General features: G+C 43.4%; 1 protein-coding gene and 1 non-coding gene across 3 annotated transcripts in view; one reads left to right on the top strand and one right to left on the bottom strand.

The window, feature by feature from the left end:
• Positions 1-17,264, top strand: part of TMEM169 (transmembrane protein 169) — a 17,963-nt gene extending 699 nt beyond the window's left edge. For both annotated transcript variants that reach the window (XM_030017232.2, XM_041124286.1), the window contains exons 2-3: positions 11,359-11,793; positions 13,291-17,264. In XM_030017232.2, the coding sequence (XP_029873092.1) occupies positions 11,490-11,793; positions 13,291-13,913 (927 nt within the window). In that variant the 5' untranslated portion in view covers positions 11,359-11,489 and the 3' untranslated portion in view covers positions 13,914-17,264. The remainder of the gene's footprint in view (positions 1-11,358; positions 11,794-13,290) is intronic.
• Positions 4,022-4,206, bottom strand: LOC115343432. Its single transcript, XR_003924128.1, has one exon. It is a non-coding gene; the product is annotated as a U2 spliceosomal RNA (small nuclear RNA).

Genomic DNA, 17,264 nt, shown 5'->3' with positions numbered 1-17,264 from the left:
CAGTGAAGTGACAGAGCATCTTTGTCCATTGCAGGTGATTTTAACCAGCGCTGATGTGCCCAGGAGTGTGTGTGTGCATGTTCAGTGTCTTTTCAGGCATCTCCTCTGTCTTTTTCAATAGAAGAGATGTTTGGAAGTATATGTCAATTTTGTCCTGTTATTTTTGCCTTAGGGGAGATGGCTGATGTGGGAAGAGAGTGAGAAAAATTTTTTTTAAAAGACACATGAGTGAAGTGGGAGAATCATTGAGTCTGTTTTGGTTTTCTCATTTGTTAAACGGATTTATTTGCTTTTCCTAAACATGTTCTAAGGTTTATTACTTTAAAACAGAGACAATTGTAAGATAACATCTTTATCCTGAAGTTCAGTGTGTTTCAAAGGAAGCTGTATACCCTCCCGTTAAGCGCAGGGAAGGGGAGGCAAGGAGAAGTTAACAGTGTGTCCAGACTCATTCAGCAAAGGGTGACAGGACAGGATGGATTTCTGCATGGTGACTTAGGCCAGTGAGGCAACCATTAGACAAAGTTGCCTTCTGGGTGGGCTAATGTTTGCAGAATACTTTAATGTTTTAAAGCACAGTATTACTTTCTGGAGGCAAAATGTGAAGCACTGTGGGTGACACTGCAAGAATTTTTTTTTTCCCCCCATTAATTATCTTCCACAATCTGTAGACTCCACAGATCCCCATTAACTGCCTCTGGCTGCCCTACATACCTTAAGCAGGCCGTATCAGAGCGATCATTAATTAACCCCAGGGAGAAGCACTCATCTGTGCTAGTGAGCTAGATCTTCATATTCCAACCTGCCTGCCATCCTGACTGAGCCGCAGGCCACCAAGGAAAGTCCAGTGGGCCTCTCTGCTCATATGACTTTGCTTAATTTCAGTGTTCTTCCCAGAGAGCACTATCAAACGATTTTTCTTCCCTATCAGTTGCTGGGTTTACTCAATACACGTAGAAATGCCATAAATACAGGGCTGAACACATAAGTTAAGGTTCTGTGAGTGAGGGGTGGGAAGAGTAAGGGCAAAGGCATAAAGACTGGAGAGTAAGGAGGTGAGAAAGAGACATCCACTCCTTGGCATTCAATGGAGGATAGCCCCTTCTGGTACAAAATCTATCCACAAAGAACAGAGCTGAGATAACCAGTGCTCACAGATGTTTTCAGCAAGGCAATGGCTTCTATTCACTGTCATGTGGGTTGCCTTTGAACCAAGGATTCAAAGTGTACCTTTGTGTGAATCGATTTTATGCTAGCAGTTGAAATTCAAAATTATTTAAGCTGAAAAGAAGAAAATCGTATTAACTACAATAAATTTTAATCCTCTCCTACACTTGTAGTTTCTTATTCGCAAAGGAATGTTCATTTTCTTTTATTGGTAGCATTAAAACATGTTGGTCTGTCACTACATGCAGCCATAGTGGTAAATTCAGTAAGCAGAAGGCTCTTCTTACATATTTATGTTATTCTATAAACTTAATGTTCAGATTCTTAATTTTTATGTGTTAGGAAATAGTGTCTGATTAGACAGCTGATTTTTTATTTATGTATTTTTTCAGTATGTGTCAGCTTGCATTTGGAAGAAAATAAATCTGCATTTAAAGCCTCGGAGTCTTCATTTTCATTTTTGAAGTTAAAAACCATCTGAATTTTTTGTCCTTGGTATATCTATCACTTAAGACATTAACCATTCAAAAATCAAAATGACACATTTAGGAAAAAGAATTCATCGATATTTTTTTCCAGTTGTCAGCTCCTTCAGAGTTGTGGGATTAGCACATGCCATTCTTCAACATCTACTTTTTTATTTATAGATTGAAGAGGAAAAACTAGATTTCCTGTTTTTACAGCTCCCAGATTGTGTCTTGGCTTTGAATGAACTAGTTCAATTTGTTGAGATGAATAGGAAACTCTGCATTTTCAGAAAAGGCTACTTTTGTCAAAAGCTGATTTTGTGCTTTGCCAGCCTATGGCTCAGCTATTCATCTGATGACATCTGCCAGTGCAGCACGCTGCCATGCTTTAAAAATCCTGGCAGTGATAGGTACTGCCTTAATAATTCCTTATAGCCTGCTGTCCTTCAGGGGGTCTGTGCCCTTCCATAGCTCGTAATCCATGTTGGCAAGGGGGAAGGTCTCAGAGTTGTTAAATACCAACCTGATGTGAGAAAACAGATGGTTCCAAATAGGAGAGAAGTCTCCGCAGCATCCAGACCCCGGGAGAGGTATCTCTGGGGCCAGCAATCTCACAAGGAGGTGAGAGCGGAGGAGATTTAATGAAAAGCATCTCAGTGCCAGAAATAAAACTTTAAGGTCAAAGACAATTTCTGACAGCGGGTTTCTGCTAGGTAGCCTTCAGAAAAAAGCAGGCTTGCACTCCAGCAGTCTCTGCTTTCCCAGAACCCCACTCTCATGGATGCTCCAGGTTCATATCTTTCTTCTTCTGCGATACCGAATTGCACAAAGTGTAACAATCATTTCTCCTCCCTGCCCCCCATGCCTATTACAAGAAGTGCCTGAATTGAGCCAAAACGAAATGAAAACCGGTGTGAGTTTCTGTTTCCGTACCTCTCTGGACCTTTTTGTGGGATTATGCGAAAGGCCTATTTGGAAATCCCTGCTATTTTCACCTCCTGTCTGCATTTTCTCCTGTGGCTGTTTTTCCTTTCATCATCTCTCACTGGCAAGTGAGAGCCTTTCTGTTTCGTGGCTTCTGGTTTCCATGTCAGAATGCCTGCTGGTCAGCCCCAGCTGATGGTCAGGCTCTCTGGTCAATTCATCTCTTCAGGGACTTCCCCTCTGGAAAGGTACTTCACTCTCAGTGGTATCTTGGGGGATTTCAGTCTAATTAGGAGATGAGCAGGATTTTGCAACCTTTCATCATTATCCCTAGGAATTTCATTCCAGTAATTAAAAAAAAAAATACAGGAGATACCAAAGACAGATACCCCGCTCAAAGCAGAGTTCGTAGTGGTGCAAGATGTAGAATATCAGCATCAAACAGTTTGAAACTGGTATGTAGACAGATTTTCTAAATAATCACACCCCCCGCTAATACCATACTAATGATACTGAAGCATTCACTTATCTGCAATTGAAAGTGCTGCATTTTTAATACCCTGGCATCACGGATCTGTATCTGCACTTGTATCCAATCGAGAGTCCCCTGAGCCAACTAATTCCTGCTGCTGGAGATACTGTCTAAATATCTTAGATTACATTTACTGTGCAATGCATTAAGCAATCCTGAATCGCTCCCAGGGGAATCTTCCAGTTCTCTGTCTCTGCAGTTTGGCTCTTCAGTAACTCCTGGGCTGCCGCTGGGTGTAACTCGGAGAAAGCTCCAATCTGAAGCCCCCAAATATCTTGCCTAAATAAGAACCACAGGATATAGTTTGGTGTTGGTATTTTTCAGATAATCCTTTCCAGACTGGATTTACAATTGACTGTGTTTTCCACTGGGCTGCATGGCTGCAACTTCTTGCTCTCTAATTGCAGGTATTTCTATGTGTGGTCTCTCCTCATTTTGTCCGAGTAAAGCACTGGGGTGCTTGATCTTGCCAGCACAGAGCAGGGCAGGAAAGGAGAGACCACCGAGATGGTCAGGGGTCTTCTGAGTAGGAAGGGAAGGAGAAAGAGCCTGAGGTACCAACACAGGGTCCTAGTTTTTAGTTATTGTAAAGGTCAGGCAAGAGTCCAGCACGCATTAAAGCATCCTGGTGAGAGCACTGCATGATTTCCTAAGGAAAGGAAACAGAGGTCCTTCACTGAAATAACCACCTGCCAGCCAGGTCTCTAGCTAAGCTAGGACTAGGACTGTGCTGTCTTGCATTAGCACAAGTGCTTCACACCCACCACTGGTGCTTCATGGCTCTGCAGTCTTCAGACATAGCAACTCCCGGTGTTTCTTACTTGCACATGTGTGTGTGCATACACCGTGTGGAAGGTGTTTCCTCTTTACTCTGGAAAGGAAGGTGAAAACTCTGTTTTCATGTACTACATGCTTGCTCTTGTTACTGTGTTCTAGGCACCTGCTTGGATGCCTAGAGGAGGCACAACACTGGTTTGATGTGTGCAGCAAGCTCCTAGTGCATCTTCCAATCCCATTTAATATCAAGCCTTCAAACTGAGGATGAATCAGGTATTATACCAATAAAAATAGATGCTACACTTGATCCTAGCCTAAAGGCACTGCTGTGGAGGTAGGATGCTGGGCTCAAGTTGGTGGGACTGACTTCATTTGGCTGTTCCTGTGGTGCTGTGTAATCCAGCAGTGACCTGGTGGATGGGGTAGGAATTACAATGGGCATCTGCTCTTTCAAGGTGCAGGGTGGCCTGCTTTGGCAAATGCAGAAGTGAGGGGTAGAGCAGGGGAACAGAGAGATCATGTCTCCACTTTATCGTTGATATTTTTTTCCTACAGGATTTAGGGACTTTTACTGAGTTTATTCAAGATTTGTGTCTAAACCACTTGGTTTGCTTTGAAGATTTCAAACCAACATCCGTTTTTAAGCCATTCTCCTTTTAAAGCCTTTGTTCTCTTTAAAGGCTAATGTGCATGTACCATTCATTGATATTTTTAGCATAGTATAGTAAACATAAAGAAACAGAACTCATCCCTGTGGAGGCAGTGGGAAGCTTTGAGTCCTTTGTCTTAATTTCTCTTTCTTCTAGCAGTCTGGACAAAGAAGAGGGGAGACAAGGGAGAGACAGCACTTCAGGCTTTTGCTCTAAAAAAACCTAGACCAGTACAGTTTGGGGATTTTGAAGAAGTTGGTATGCCAGAAAATCAATTAGGCATTTCATTTAATATAAAATAAAATTTTAGTATGAAATAAAAATGCACAGCTATACTTGTATGCTGTTTTCCAGCCTTCAGTAATACTGGTCTACGCAGCAGTTATTATTCTGTGACATTTGGAAAAGTTATGGAACAGCAGAGGAAAATAAAAAGAACAGATTCATAAAACAGATACTCTGTAAAATGTCCTTGACTTTTAAAAAAATCCTTTGAAAATGTCATCCAGAAACAAATTAGTGATACTTTGGAATGCCTCTCTCCAGTACTTTTTTTTGTTGTTTTGGCTGTACCCGTAGAATACTGTCAGCAAGCGTTCGGGTGTCTCACAGAAGGACAGCAGGGAGAGCAAGGGGCCTAAGCTGCCCAGCATGGCACCGGGAGCCAGCGAGCCCTTAATCCACACCCAAGCAAGTCCAGCGTTACTGCAGCTTCACTGATGGTCAACCCGTGCTGGCCAATGCAGGTCTGGCTCATGGTGCCAGCAGGATTGGTCCAGAAGCTGCTCAGCAGTGTGGGGCAGTGCTGGCACTAATGCCACCTGCCAACAGGCAGAAGCCGTATGCCAGTGATAAATGGGAAGGACTGGGCAAACTTAGGTCTGTCGGTGCTTGCCTGCAGAGATTGTATTGCTTGCCCGCTCCTCCCTTTGCTTTTAGCTTGAGCTTTTAGCACCCTCTCCTCCTGAGGGGAAGGCATGGCACAGGGGGGCTCCATTAGCAAACACCCATAAACTTTTTGGTGGCATGAGTCATCTTACTGCATTATCCCCTCTGCTCTGGTGCTCAGTGCCATCCTCTGCTTTCAGCAGTCCAGCTTGAGGTCTGCTGCTCGGATACACACCCAGAGCATGGTCATTTTTCTTGTCTCTCTCTCCAAGAAATGAAAGTGCTTTGAAGCTTGTGGATTAAGCAGGGAGGGAAAGATGGGTGTGATCTGTGAGCTTTGCTGTTTGCTTTCTCCTACCTTGCTGGGATGGCATAGGTGGATGTTTCAATTTGTGCCTCTTGCAATTGTTATACAGGCACTTAATGTAGCCTCGCAATGGGCTGCTGCCATGAGGGGTAGTTTTTCTCCCCTTCCTTAGACATTCTTTTCTCTAGGGGTAGCTGCATGGTGAACCTGATGAGGGAATCCATCTGGCTGAAAATAACATTTTATTTTCTTTTAAAATGCAAAAGTGTTCTTTTCAGTGAGATAAATTCCCCCGTCAAGCTCACCGCAAGCTGCACAGATACTAGTACTGATAGGGAGGGGCTGTTCTTGCCTCACCTTCTAATGTGTCATTCATCACAGCCTTGAGTATTTGCTAGATTCAAGTAACTGTGTAATCTAGTTTGAGCTATTTCACCATTAAGTGGAGACAGAGGTTGTCCTGTTTCAGCAGGGTTTCGTGAGGATGCATATGTGAAAGGTCATGTGGAGTCATTTAGGTATTTAAAACAGATCCAAAGCTATTGAGGGAGCCCTACTGTTTGGCCCTCTCCCAGCATAAGGTCTGAATTAAATGTGCTTTCTTACATAGGTCTTGCCACATGTTTTTTGTAGGGTCTGGGGCTGCATGTCCTGCATTAGACCAGTGTGTTTTATCATTACATGATTGACTGGTGACAGCCAGATCTGTCCTGAACAGCTGGATGCATCAGATACCATCCATTTTTCATGCGTACAGTCTGCCAGCAGATAACCCCCTTAAAAATACTAGGAATTGGAAATAATCCTTTGGGTAACATGCATCCTCAGAAACATGGGATGGGGAGGCTATGGAGTAGAAGGAGCAGGCAAAGGAGGATCCATGGCTGGGGAGCTCTCTCTCAAGGTGTGTCTCTGGGGTAAATTTCCCCTTATCTCTCCCCCATCCTGGGTAACTCACAGTGCTTCTAAAGCACGGGTTGTTTTTTGTTTCTGCAGATAACCCCTGCATGATGTGAGTGAAGACACAGTGCCAGTCCTTCTTATGTGTTGTACATTTTATGTGACTATAAAAATAAAAATTGATGCTCCTTACTGCTTACCGTCTACATTTCTTCCTCTCATGTCTGCTCTGAGCAGTCATAAAAAGGTTACTTGTGCTGTAGCAAGGATTTAAGATCAAGGATTTTATTAGCTTGCAGGGAGACTCTTCTTTCCTGTCTGCATTCAAACCAGATAATTTCTCTTGTGTTAGCAGCAGGATCAAGCCCTGAAAACCAATGGAAAAAACTTCCTTTGACCTAAATGGTGCAAGGCCAAGCTTTTAGGCTTCTGTTTTGTGTGTCAAAGACTAATACTGTCATGGGAAGCGTAAGCAGCAGTAGCTTTCCTGCTTAGTAACAGAAGACTGTGCTTCTAAAAATTCCTCTACAGAGTGTTTTTGCAGAGCCGCCTCCCCAGGGTTCTCCATCTGTTTTCACACGGAGATTAATAACAAACTGTTTGGCTAATAAACTGGTCCCTGCTATCTCTGAAATTTGACCGTTTCTTTTCCTTCCCTCCCATGGACAGTTATTAGATTCCTGTCTGCCCCTGTGCTCCCACGTGGGAGACCACTAATATTACATGCACAGCAATTGTCATGCTTCAGCTCCACAGCAAGGCTTCTAAGGGGTGAAGATGTCAGTGTATGGCTGAAAGAGTTGGTGCTGTGGACAGCTGTGTAGTGCTGAGTGCTGGCCTTGTTCTTACAGGCCGTAAAGAAAAGGAAGAGAAGAAAAACAAGCTTTGCATACACTACTGTGATTTCTACAAGAGTCCGTTTTTTGTTTGCAACTACGGAGAAAATATTCCCAGGAGAATGGGACTGGGGCAGGAACCTGTTTGATTGACCAGCATCCCTGCAGGATGTGGGGCTGATGGTGGTGTTTCGAGGTGCTGTGTTCAGAAGGTCTAGACCAGGTGGCAGAGTGTACCCCAGCTGCTCCATTGGCAGAAACAGATTAGAGAAGAATAAACGTCTACTGCAAAAACAGGCTTAAGGTCAGGAGAGATCTTTGTGATCTTTCAATCTGACTGCTCCCTAATACAAGCCAGAGGACTTCCCCACATTAGCACCTCTTCTGGTCAAGTACTGGTGACCAAACTGCTGTCAAGATACCTAGTCCAGATTTGGAAGTTTCCAGCGACAGGACAACTCTCCACAGCCATCCATGACGTATATCAAGTGACATCTACCCACTTTGTTAAAACACCTACCCAACATCTGCCCTGTATTTGTATCTTTAAACTTTTTATATTACTGCATCCTCCTCTGATGGATCAGAGGGATCTTCACCACGTTTTTGTTTCTGATGTAGACAGACTGACATCAGATTTTACCTCCTTGTGCCTTAAACAGAATAATCTGGGATCCTTCACTTCCTTATCCCAAGGGCTCTGACCCAGCCACAGCAACAGCGCTTCATAGGGTCTTGTCCCCCATTGCCCATTCCCTCCCCTCTTCTCAGCTCAGGAGCAAGAGAAGAAGAAACTGAGCTGCCACCCCTTGATAACCCTGCTGTTGAGGTGTTTCTTTCTAGTCCTGGTGGTAATTCACAGTGCCGGTAGCTGCTATAGTGGGGGTGGGAACGTTAGACATAGCAAAATAACTCGGGGATCATGGGTGACTTCTGGTCATTAATCAGCATCCCGCCTAACCAGTGAGCACAAGAACTGGACACAGATTTCTGGTGCCTATCTGTGACAGATTCAAAAGTGACATCACCTTGCTCCTCCTTGCATAGTCAAGGTTGACATAGTCCTTTAGGCTTTGGCATCACACCGAGAACTGACATTCGCTTATCATCTACTGTGAGTTTAACCAAGGTCACAGCTGGATAAACTTTAAGAAAAAAAAGCCCAACCACAAATCTTTGCCTGTAGCTTTGTGTTATTTTCAAATGTTACTGGCAAGTCATCCCCTTTTCAAGGCAGTAGGGACTGAGCGTGGAACTACAGCCAGGAACTTTGGGAATCTAATCCCAAATCAACTTTTGTGTCTCCAGACTTTTAGTAGATCATCCCAGCAGTGATGCTTTTGGCTTCTCTGTGGCTCCAGGCCTGCTTTTTTTTCACCACCTCTGGGAGGGGAATCTCACTGTTGTCTCAGGGGCTCATTAGGCTCAAGGTGATTTAAGGATTTTATAGATGCAAAACATGAAGTTTTATTGCTGATTCTCAGAAGAACATGTTAGAGCCTATTGTACTTCCTGCATGAATTTACTACAAAGAGTGAGTTTATTCTATAGAATAAATTTATTCCATTTCCCCATAAAAGCATTTTTAAAAAACACTGAATGAAAGCTTATGTGAATTCCAATAGATGTGAAGAGATATTGGGATCCTGCCAATGTTAACATGTTAAGAGCCAGAACTTACTATCTTTGAAGTCAGTGGATGGTTTGCTTTGAGTTAAAAGGGGGAAGTGGAAAGCAAAGCATTAGATTGCACTGTGAAGTTTCTTGCATATCCCATTCCTCTTTTATATTATGGTATGTCGAAAACTGCCTATCTGCACGCTGCTTGTAAACAGATGTAAAGGCCACGTTCCTCAGGCAGATGAGGTACAAGAACTATATTGAGGAATTGCTTTTCATTAGTTCATTTATGGTTTTTTTTTAAGGGGGGTGGAGGTGATGAGATGCTTTTTCCAGAGACTCAAAGGTCTCCGGGAAAAACCCCCTTCTTGTTTTTGCTCCATTCTCTGTTGAGGTTGGACTTTGGAATGGGAGGAAAATGCATAGGTAGTGACCTTGAACACCCCCCCCACCAAACTACACTTATTTGGTACACCAGATGAGGGCATTCGTCATCACTGCCCGTCTTTGCTCTTGCTTCCCTTGATCAACACTGGAATATTTAAACCGAGTTGCTTCTAGGTAGTTCTAAAGTGCAACACTTGACACTGCAGTGAGAGGAGGGTATTTGCAGTAAATTTAGTATTTTATGGAGCTGTTTTCCAGTATGTCTGCAAATTTAGGCATACATTTTTGCACGGCAAGTGTAAACTGAGATGGTAATCTGAACAGTCTGTTCCCAGCCATGCTGCAGAGCTAGCCGAGATATTCCCTGCCCAGTGATTTAGAAGTAGTCTGACTTCTGGGATATGCCAAATCTTGGGTTTTTTTGAATTCCATTTTATGTGGCTTCTGATCACCAGGGAAGATTTATTTTTTATAATGCAAAAAATAATCTGAATTGTTGAGTTCTTCAAAGCCACATAGAGCCAACTGGCCACATTCTTAGGTGTTAAATGACACAATTAAAAGTGGGGTGTGTGTGGGGGTGTGTGTGTGAGTGTGAGTGTATGAGGCATAAATAGTTGATCTAAAGTTCTGCAAAAAATTTCAAAACAAACCAGCAAAATCTTATATCTGTGGGAAGACCAGGACCATACTGCCAAATCTAAAAATGCTTAACTTTTTTCTAGCATCTGTTCAAGTAAAACAATTTCCCCAGCATTGTGTGGGCTATAAATTATGATAACTGTGTTTCTTAGTTCCATGTTAAAGAGATGATTCAGATACTAGGTAGACGCTTAATTATTGGTCATATGCATTCTTTTAAATATAAATGTTCATGTAAATGTTCAACAGAACTTGTTAACAGAGTTGTTAAAACATTATTCAGTGTATTCAGATTGGTACCTAAATACTTCATGAATACTTGGCAGTCAGTTTCTTAACTGTTATGAAATCTGAGAACCATTAATCCTGCATCTTCCATGTTCACAAAACAGGATTTGTCTGCCTCAATGCATGTTTAATTATATGGTTTTTACTTAGGCAGCTTACCCATAGATAACAGTGTCACTTGATATTGCTGTTAATTTTGCTTGAATGAGGAGTAAAAAACTGAGCCCTTATATTTGTTAAAAGATTTGTGAAGATTTGGGTTGTTTTCCCTGCCCAGTCAGAAGACTTTGCTGTGGTTTCCAATTCCCTCCCCCGTGAAGTCATCTTAATAGTAATTTTGCTTTAAATCCACTGTATATACTGTATTTTTAAGGTTTGACAGCATGACATAATGCTAAATTGGTAAGGTTTGAAACATCATTCATTTTCACATAACTTGATTACTGTTTGTAATATCCTTGCAATGGGCAGTAAATCAGGAGACACTCAAAATGAGAAGGGTTGGCATCAATATAGCTGTTGTAATGCAGGATGAGTGCAATGTTCCTGCTGCAGTTGTCTCTAATCTAGGCCAGTCCCCTAAATCAGTCAACTTATTTTTCGTCTATGGTTTCATTTCTTCATTCTGATGCATGTGGGCCAAAACTATTGTCTTCTGTCTGTTTCCAGCATTGCAGAGGAATGTTAAATTCACCCAGGAAGCTGTGCTTGTTTAATCTCTTCTTACGAATGTTAATACTCTTTCCTTTTCCAGTAGCTTTGCTTTGTTATATTTAAAATTGGAACCTGAGAATCAGGATTAGGTGATATTACAAAACATGTATCCATGTAATAAAATTGATGTTCAGGACAGTAATAAGGATCTTCAGATGACATTTAAACCAGTTGGAAGTAACCCTTTATAGGAAAATTCTGGCAATTTTTTCTGCTTGGTAAGAAAAAGACACTTTTTCAGCCTTCTCTCTCATTTTAGGCTGGGAATGGAGTGCATAGTTTGGATGTCAGCAGTGAGACATCTTACCAAAAAAAAGCATCCATGGGACCATTGTCTAATCAATGACTTCTAAGTGCAGGAGCTGTTAGTTTGGAAACAAGTGCTACAAGATGCCAAGTGAGGTGCTTGAGAGCAGCAGTGGGATGGAGGAGACCATGCAGAAAGAGAGCAAGTCTGGAAGCCAGAGCCCTCGCCGCGGCTCCATGAGAAGGGCTGTGGCAACCACTGTCACCTTTGATGGGGAAGCCACTATGGACCGGAGGAAAAAAAAGAAGAAAGAGTCCCGTCCCGAGTCAATAATAGTGTATCGGTCGGAGAATGAGAATAAGGTAGAAGAAGAACAGGTGGATGAAGAAGGAGGGGAGAGGACCTCTGAGGAAGGCTCCAAGTTCCTGGGTCAGTCCATGGCAGACGGTATGTATTCCTGGGAGCACCCACTTTCCATAAGCTTTTTTTGATGCCAGCATGCACTAAGGTCAAATGGAAGTGCCGGTGGGACCAACCTTCTCCAAGACTGCAGGCAAGGAGAGTTTGAGTTCATATATGAAAACGCTCTGAAATAAAAAGCATTACAGGCTTATTTGGGGTGTCTTCTGCAGTTCTTTGCAGAGGTTGGTTGTTGCTGCTCTCTTAGTTTTAAATGTATGTGCTGGTTGGGGTTGATCCAGAAAAATGCTTTAAACTAATGATGCTGTGATCAAGCCCCTGTCCATGCCTAAAACAACTGCCTGTTAAGTGAAAGGATGGAAGCAGATGGATTTAGTGGCTCTACCTGTGACAGGGAGTTTTACTCATTGTCTAGGATTTGCTGTTGCCTTCTGTTTGCATATTCTCAGGACAGCTTCCTCTTTAAGAGTGATTATTTGCCAAAGTCATTGTGGGGCATCTTGGAGTCACTTTCACTTCTGATGTCTGTCCTGAATACCCTTGCAGTGAAGAAGTATGGAAGGCAGGTTCTATGGCTAATCCTCTTGTGAGTCAGCAGTGCAGGCTGAGAGGGGCTTAAATGTGAATGCATGCTCCTGGTCCATCAGCTGCACCAGATTCCCCCATGATCCCAACCCCTGTCCTCATGGCTTATCTGCTGCCTTCCTATTTTTGTGGGCCACTTCAAAATGCTCAGCCTCCTTTTAAGAGCTTCTGAAGACGTCCTTCCAAGCTAGTCAGAATTAAGACCAGGAGAAAGCATATTTTAGCCCCATAGAAGAGTTTATGGCCAGTACCACTGCAGGGACCATCCTAAACCAATGTCACTTGGAAACTAAGGCAGTCTGTGACTTTAACACACATCCCAACACTTTCCTGTTTGGTGCCTTTGTTGATCCCTTATATAATATATAATTATATGATATATAATATATAATTATATGAGAGTTTGTAAGTTTTTTCTAAACTTTGAAAATTAATTTGGATTGAGATACAGTGCAAATGTAAAGTGAAATATTAGCTATTCAAGTATAACTCCACGTTTGGATGTGCTTATTCCAGAACAAGGGTCTTAGTCCTATTTATGTAATTCACCCCAAGTGTCCACACTGTTCAGGAATAAATCTATGAGGGTACCAGAGAAAATAGGCATACCATTTTGATTCAGTTACTCTGTCTCATCTCTTTCTCATATACTCCTGCAGCACTTTCCCTTCACATATTGTCCCCAGTGCAGATGCTGGAGTCCTCTCCCTTGTGATTGCTGTCATCTGGAATTCCTGTCTCCTCCTTCATTAGCTCCTCTTCCATTTTATTCTGTGATAATCTTCTTTATAGTGCCTTGCTTCTTGTGGTCCATCTTTTTTTCATTTAACTATAACTCCATATGCACTATTTAATTGTCTTTGGGGTCTGTGGAGATTTACACAAAGTAATCCATACAGAAAATAAATCTAATGTAGATGAGTTTATCTGTGTTTGTAGGTGTCTGGAACATGCCTTTAGACAGCCGCTATGTCACATTGACTGGAACAATCACCAGGGGAAAGAAGAAGGGTCAGATGGTGGACATCCATGTCACATTAACGGACAAAGAGCTGCAGGAACTGGCTAAGTCAAAGGAACCTCCTAAAGAGGATGTACCTGAGAAGAAGAAGAAATGTGATGTTGGGCTGGACAGAGGACCCCACATCGTCCTCTGGACCATCATCTGCCTCCCCATCATTTTTGTACTGTCCTTTGTGGTTTCATTCTACTATGGAACCATTACATGGTACAACATCTTCTTGGTGTACAATGAAGAGAGGACCTTCTGGCACAAAATCACCTTTTGTCCCTTTTTGATCATCTTCTACCCAATTATAATTATGGTTGTGTCTTTTTCCCTAGGCCTGTACTCAGCTGTGGCCCAGGTAGCATGGTCCTTTGGGTACTGGTGGCATGCTGTCAGGGATATGGAGAAGGGCTTCTGTGGCTGGCTCTGCAGCAAGCTGGGTTTGGAAGACTGTTCTCCATACAGCATTGTCGAGCTGCTAGATTCTGACAACATCTCAGGTAGTCTCTCTGGCAAGAGCTCTGCGCAGGGGGTTGAGACCTCGGCAGTCTGAGCCTTTGTCCTGGCTGACTATTTTGGTCATATGTGAGTGGTTTTTCACCTAGAAAAAAACACACTGATTTTTTTATATATATATATATATATATATTTAAACACAAAGTTAATGAATAAAATATTGGGCTGGGAGTGCTCTTTAAATGTCACAGAATGCAAGTGTGCTAGCTTCACGTGGTCTGGGTGGGGAGGTGCATGGCTCTCCAAGGATTTATCATCTGTTTTAGCTAATTACAGCTTCTGGGAATGGTGAGAAGATGCAGGTCTGTGGGGCTCAGGCTGTTTGTGAAGTGGCAGAGATACATGCTGAAAAATCCACTTCTGTAAAGTTAGACTATTTTTCAGGAATAGTACATAACAGTGACCCGTTGACCCAGTGAAAAGAAGTCTCTACTCAGGGAATGAACTCCAGGAGATAGGAACCCATTCAGAGGTGAAGGCTAAACTGCAAAATGTGTGACGTTCCTGCAGTTTTCCTAGAAAGGGTCCTTTTCCAGTCTTTCCAACAAGTGCAGCAAACTTTCCAGGTAGGCTAACTGCTTAGACACTGTCAGAGTCTGAGAAACAGACCACTGGAACAGCTGTGCCCAGCCTTTCACTGGCAGAGGACAGCATAGCCTCCAGCAAAGGCACGTGAGCTCTGCACTGACCTGAAACACAGCCATCACGTGGTGGAAGAGTAGGGCTTGCTCTGTAATGCGGTGGATGGGGACCTGACGGGCCTGTCACCAAGCACCGTCCAGTGACTGTAGGTGCACAGATAGGTGCTTAGGACACACCTGCATTTGATCTCTTGATAGGTGCACTGCTAGGAAGGAACGGGTAATGGGAGTCATACGCGGTGTGCAGTGCAAACAGTTGCATTATAGGGAAGAAACACCTGCTCTGAGGAAGGGTGATCAGTTTGCTTGTCACTGCAATGCAGGTGTGGACCGGCGGCACCTGTATTTAGGGAGGTAGAGTTGAAGGTGCTTGGGATGGGAAGGTCTCACTGAAACAGTCATTCTGTTTTTGAAGTTGCTCTTATGGAAGAGCTGCTGGACCTTCCCTTCCAGAACAGGGGCATCCCTGAGCCCGTGTCTGTTAGTGCTAGTGCAAACTGCATTAGTGCCTCAGTTCTGGAAGTCTGTGTCCCCCCTACACTTCCTGGTTAATTATATGGAAGCACAACGGATTATACATCTTCCTGCCCTCATGTCTCATTTTCATAATTGGTTTCCCTCCTTTTGGGACTTTGCATGGCATCTTAGTGGGCTCCCAGACCAGGCTGAGGTGGCCACCATAGACTGGAGAAATTTTAACTGTTTCTTTAAAAATTGACTAGGAGAAAAGTTCTTTTTCTGGATTGACTCTTAGGGTTTTGTCCTGAGGAGGACATGAAGAAAATATGAGAGCTATAACGGACTCTAATGGGGACTGAGTTACATGTCTGAAACATGATTGATTTTCTGAGTGCTCTAGTTCAGCTGGTGCTGCTAGAAAGTCTGGCTCAGCCCCAACCCAGAGGAGCCCACCATTTGTATGCATGTAGGTAGGTAATTTGTAGTGTGCAGTCAGTCAGGCTGCACAGTCACTCATGTCTGTATAGGTGTTTCACTTTCGCAGTCTCCCTACCAGAGGGGGAACTGCTTTAGTTTTAGGATGGTAAGAGAAGCATTCAGAAGGTGGATTTCACAGGAACTAATGCTTCGTGTTGCATTTCAAGGATGAGCTCAAGACTACACTGGCTGTCTGTCCTGGTTAGGACAGCTGGGAGCTGGTGATGTATAAACAAGCCCATCTGATCCTCCAGGCCTGACATGGAGAAATAAGTGAAGTCCCTGCTGCATCCTTGTTCTGTCCCCTTCTGGGAGGTCCAGCCAAAGCAGCCTCGTAGCACTGGCTTGGGGATTAACTGTGTGAATAGTATACAAGCCAAATATCAAGAGCAGGCTTGGCCCCACAATTTACTGACAAAGCAGAGGTGCTCCCTGGGCACAGGTACAGCCAAGGCTGCATTTGCTGCTTCCTGATGCACAGCTCAGTTTTTACTGGCTAAGTCTTTAAAGGCAATGACCAACTTCCAGGAAAAAAAAAATAGACCCCCACCTGTGAGGCAATGGCAGGTAATTCAGTGGGGTTCAAAGAGGCTGACATATATATGCCTGGGACCAGTTCAAGCAGTGAAATGCCTTTCACAGGGCTGTTTCAATCGGGGAGCTTGATATGCCTCTGAATTAATACAGAAGCTGAGGGTAAGTCGTGTCAGTACTGACAGTCTGTAGTGACCCAGCACAGCCACTCTGCTTAATACTCCTCCACATGGAAATCGCAGGCTCCCACATGGCTGGAGGGTGGGAAGAAGTGATGCTTAACAAGCATTAATGGGAAGGAAGGCCCGCTGGCAAGTGTTCTCACGCTTTGCCTAGAGGGACACTGCTGGCGTGAAAGGACTGGATTGTGTATCTTGGCCCCAACATGCAGCAAACAAGTGGGTTTGGGGGAAGGATGGCTGGCAAGTGTGCATTGCTGCAGAAGGAGAAAACCCAATTCAGCTGTCACTGCCAAAGAGCAGCTGTTCAAGGCTAGACGAAAGGCTGGGGTCAGTAGTACAAAGAGCCTTCAGCTTACAGAGGGCTTGAATGATAAATACTAGCTCATTACAGAATACAGCCATGTGAAATGTCTGCTGAGCTGCAGGATTTGCTTTCAGATTGCGAACAGCCTGCCAGAGTGGAGACAAAACCAAATCTGTGCCTCTTACTGCTATGTAGACACAAAGGAGCATCAGAGAAGTTGTAATACCCTCCCTCTGCCACAGCAGCTATGCTTCTGGGTTTAGAGGCCACCTCTTTGGGGATATACTGGAACAATCCATCATCTGTTTTCTACTTCTTTACACTTAACCAAGCTTGCCTCTGCTCCTGCCAAAGTCAGGGTGTTCTGCCATTGATTTTGGTGGGGGCTAGTTTAAGCCTGGGGTTAGTTCTGGTGCTATTTGTAAAAGTTTTAATCAAACTTTTCTCAAAACAACTCTGGATAGCTTTCTCTCTTGCCTGTTATCCCCCAAGAGCGGTTTGCCTGCTGCAAAATATATAATCATTATCAATTGTTGTAATAGAAAAAAGCACAAATTTTTGTCTTGTTCTAGCCTTGCTTTCAGAAACTCACAAGTAATTACTGCATATGTGCCACTGCCAAACTGCAGGGAATTCCAGTTATTCTGATTGTTGAGTGTGTTTCTGGCTGTTCTAGTCTGGATGTTTTTTTAAGTAAAGATAGTGTGTATTTGCTGATTGTTATTTTTAATTGCATTCCCTTTTCCCATCCTTGCTGGCCTGGGTGGAGAATAAAGATGTACATGGCTTTA

This window comes from Aquila chrysaetos, chromosome 6 (assembly GCF_900496995.4).
Source record: "Aquila chrysaetos chrysaetos chromosome 6, bAquChr1.4, whole genome shotgun sequence".
Classification (NCBI taxonomy): Eukaryota; Metazoa; Chordata; class Aves; order Accipitriformes; family Accipitridae; genus Aquila; species Aquila chrysaetos.
This window is presented reverse-complemented; position numbering and strand designations above follow the sequence as displayed.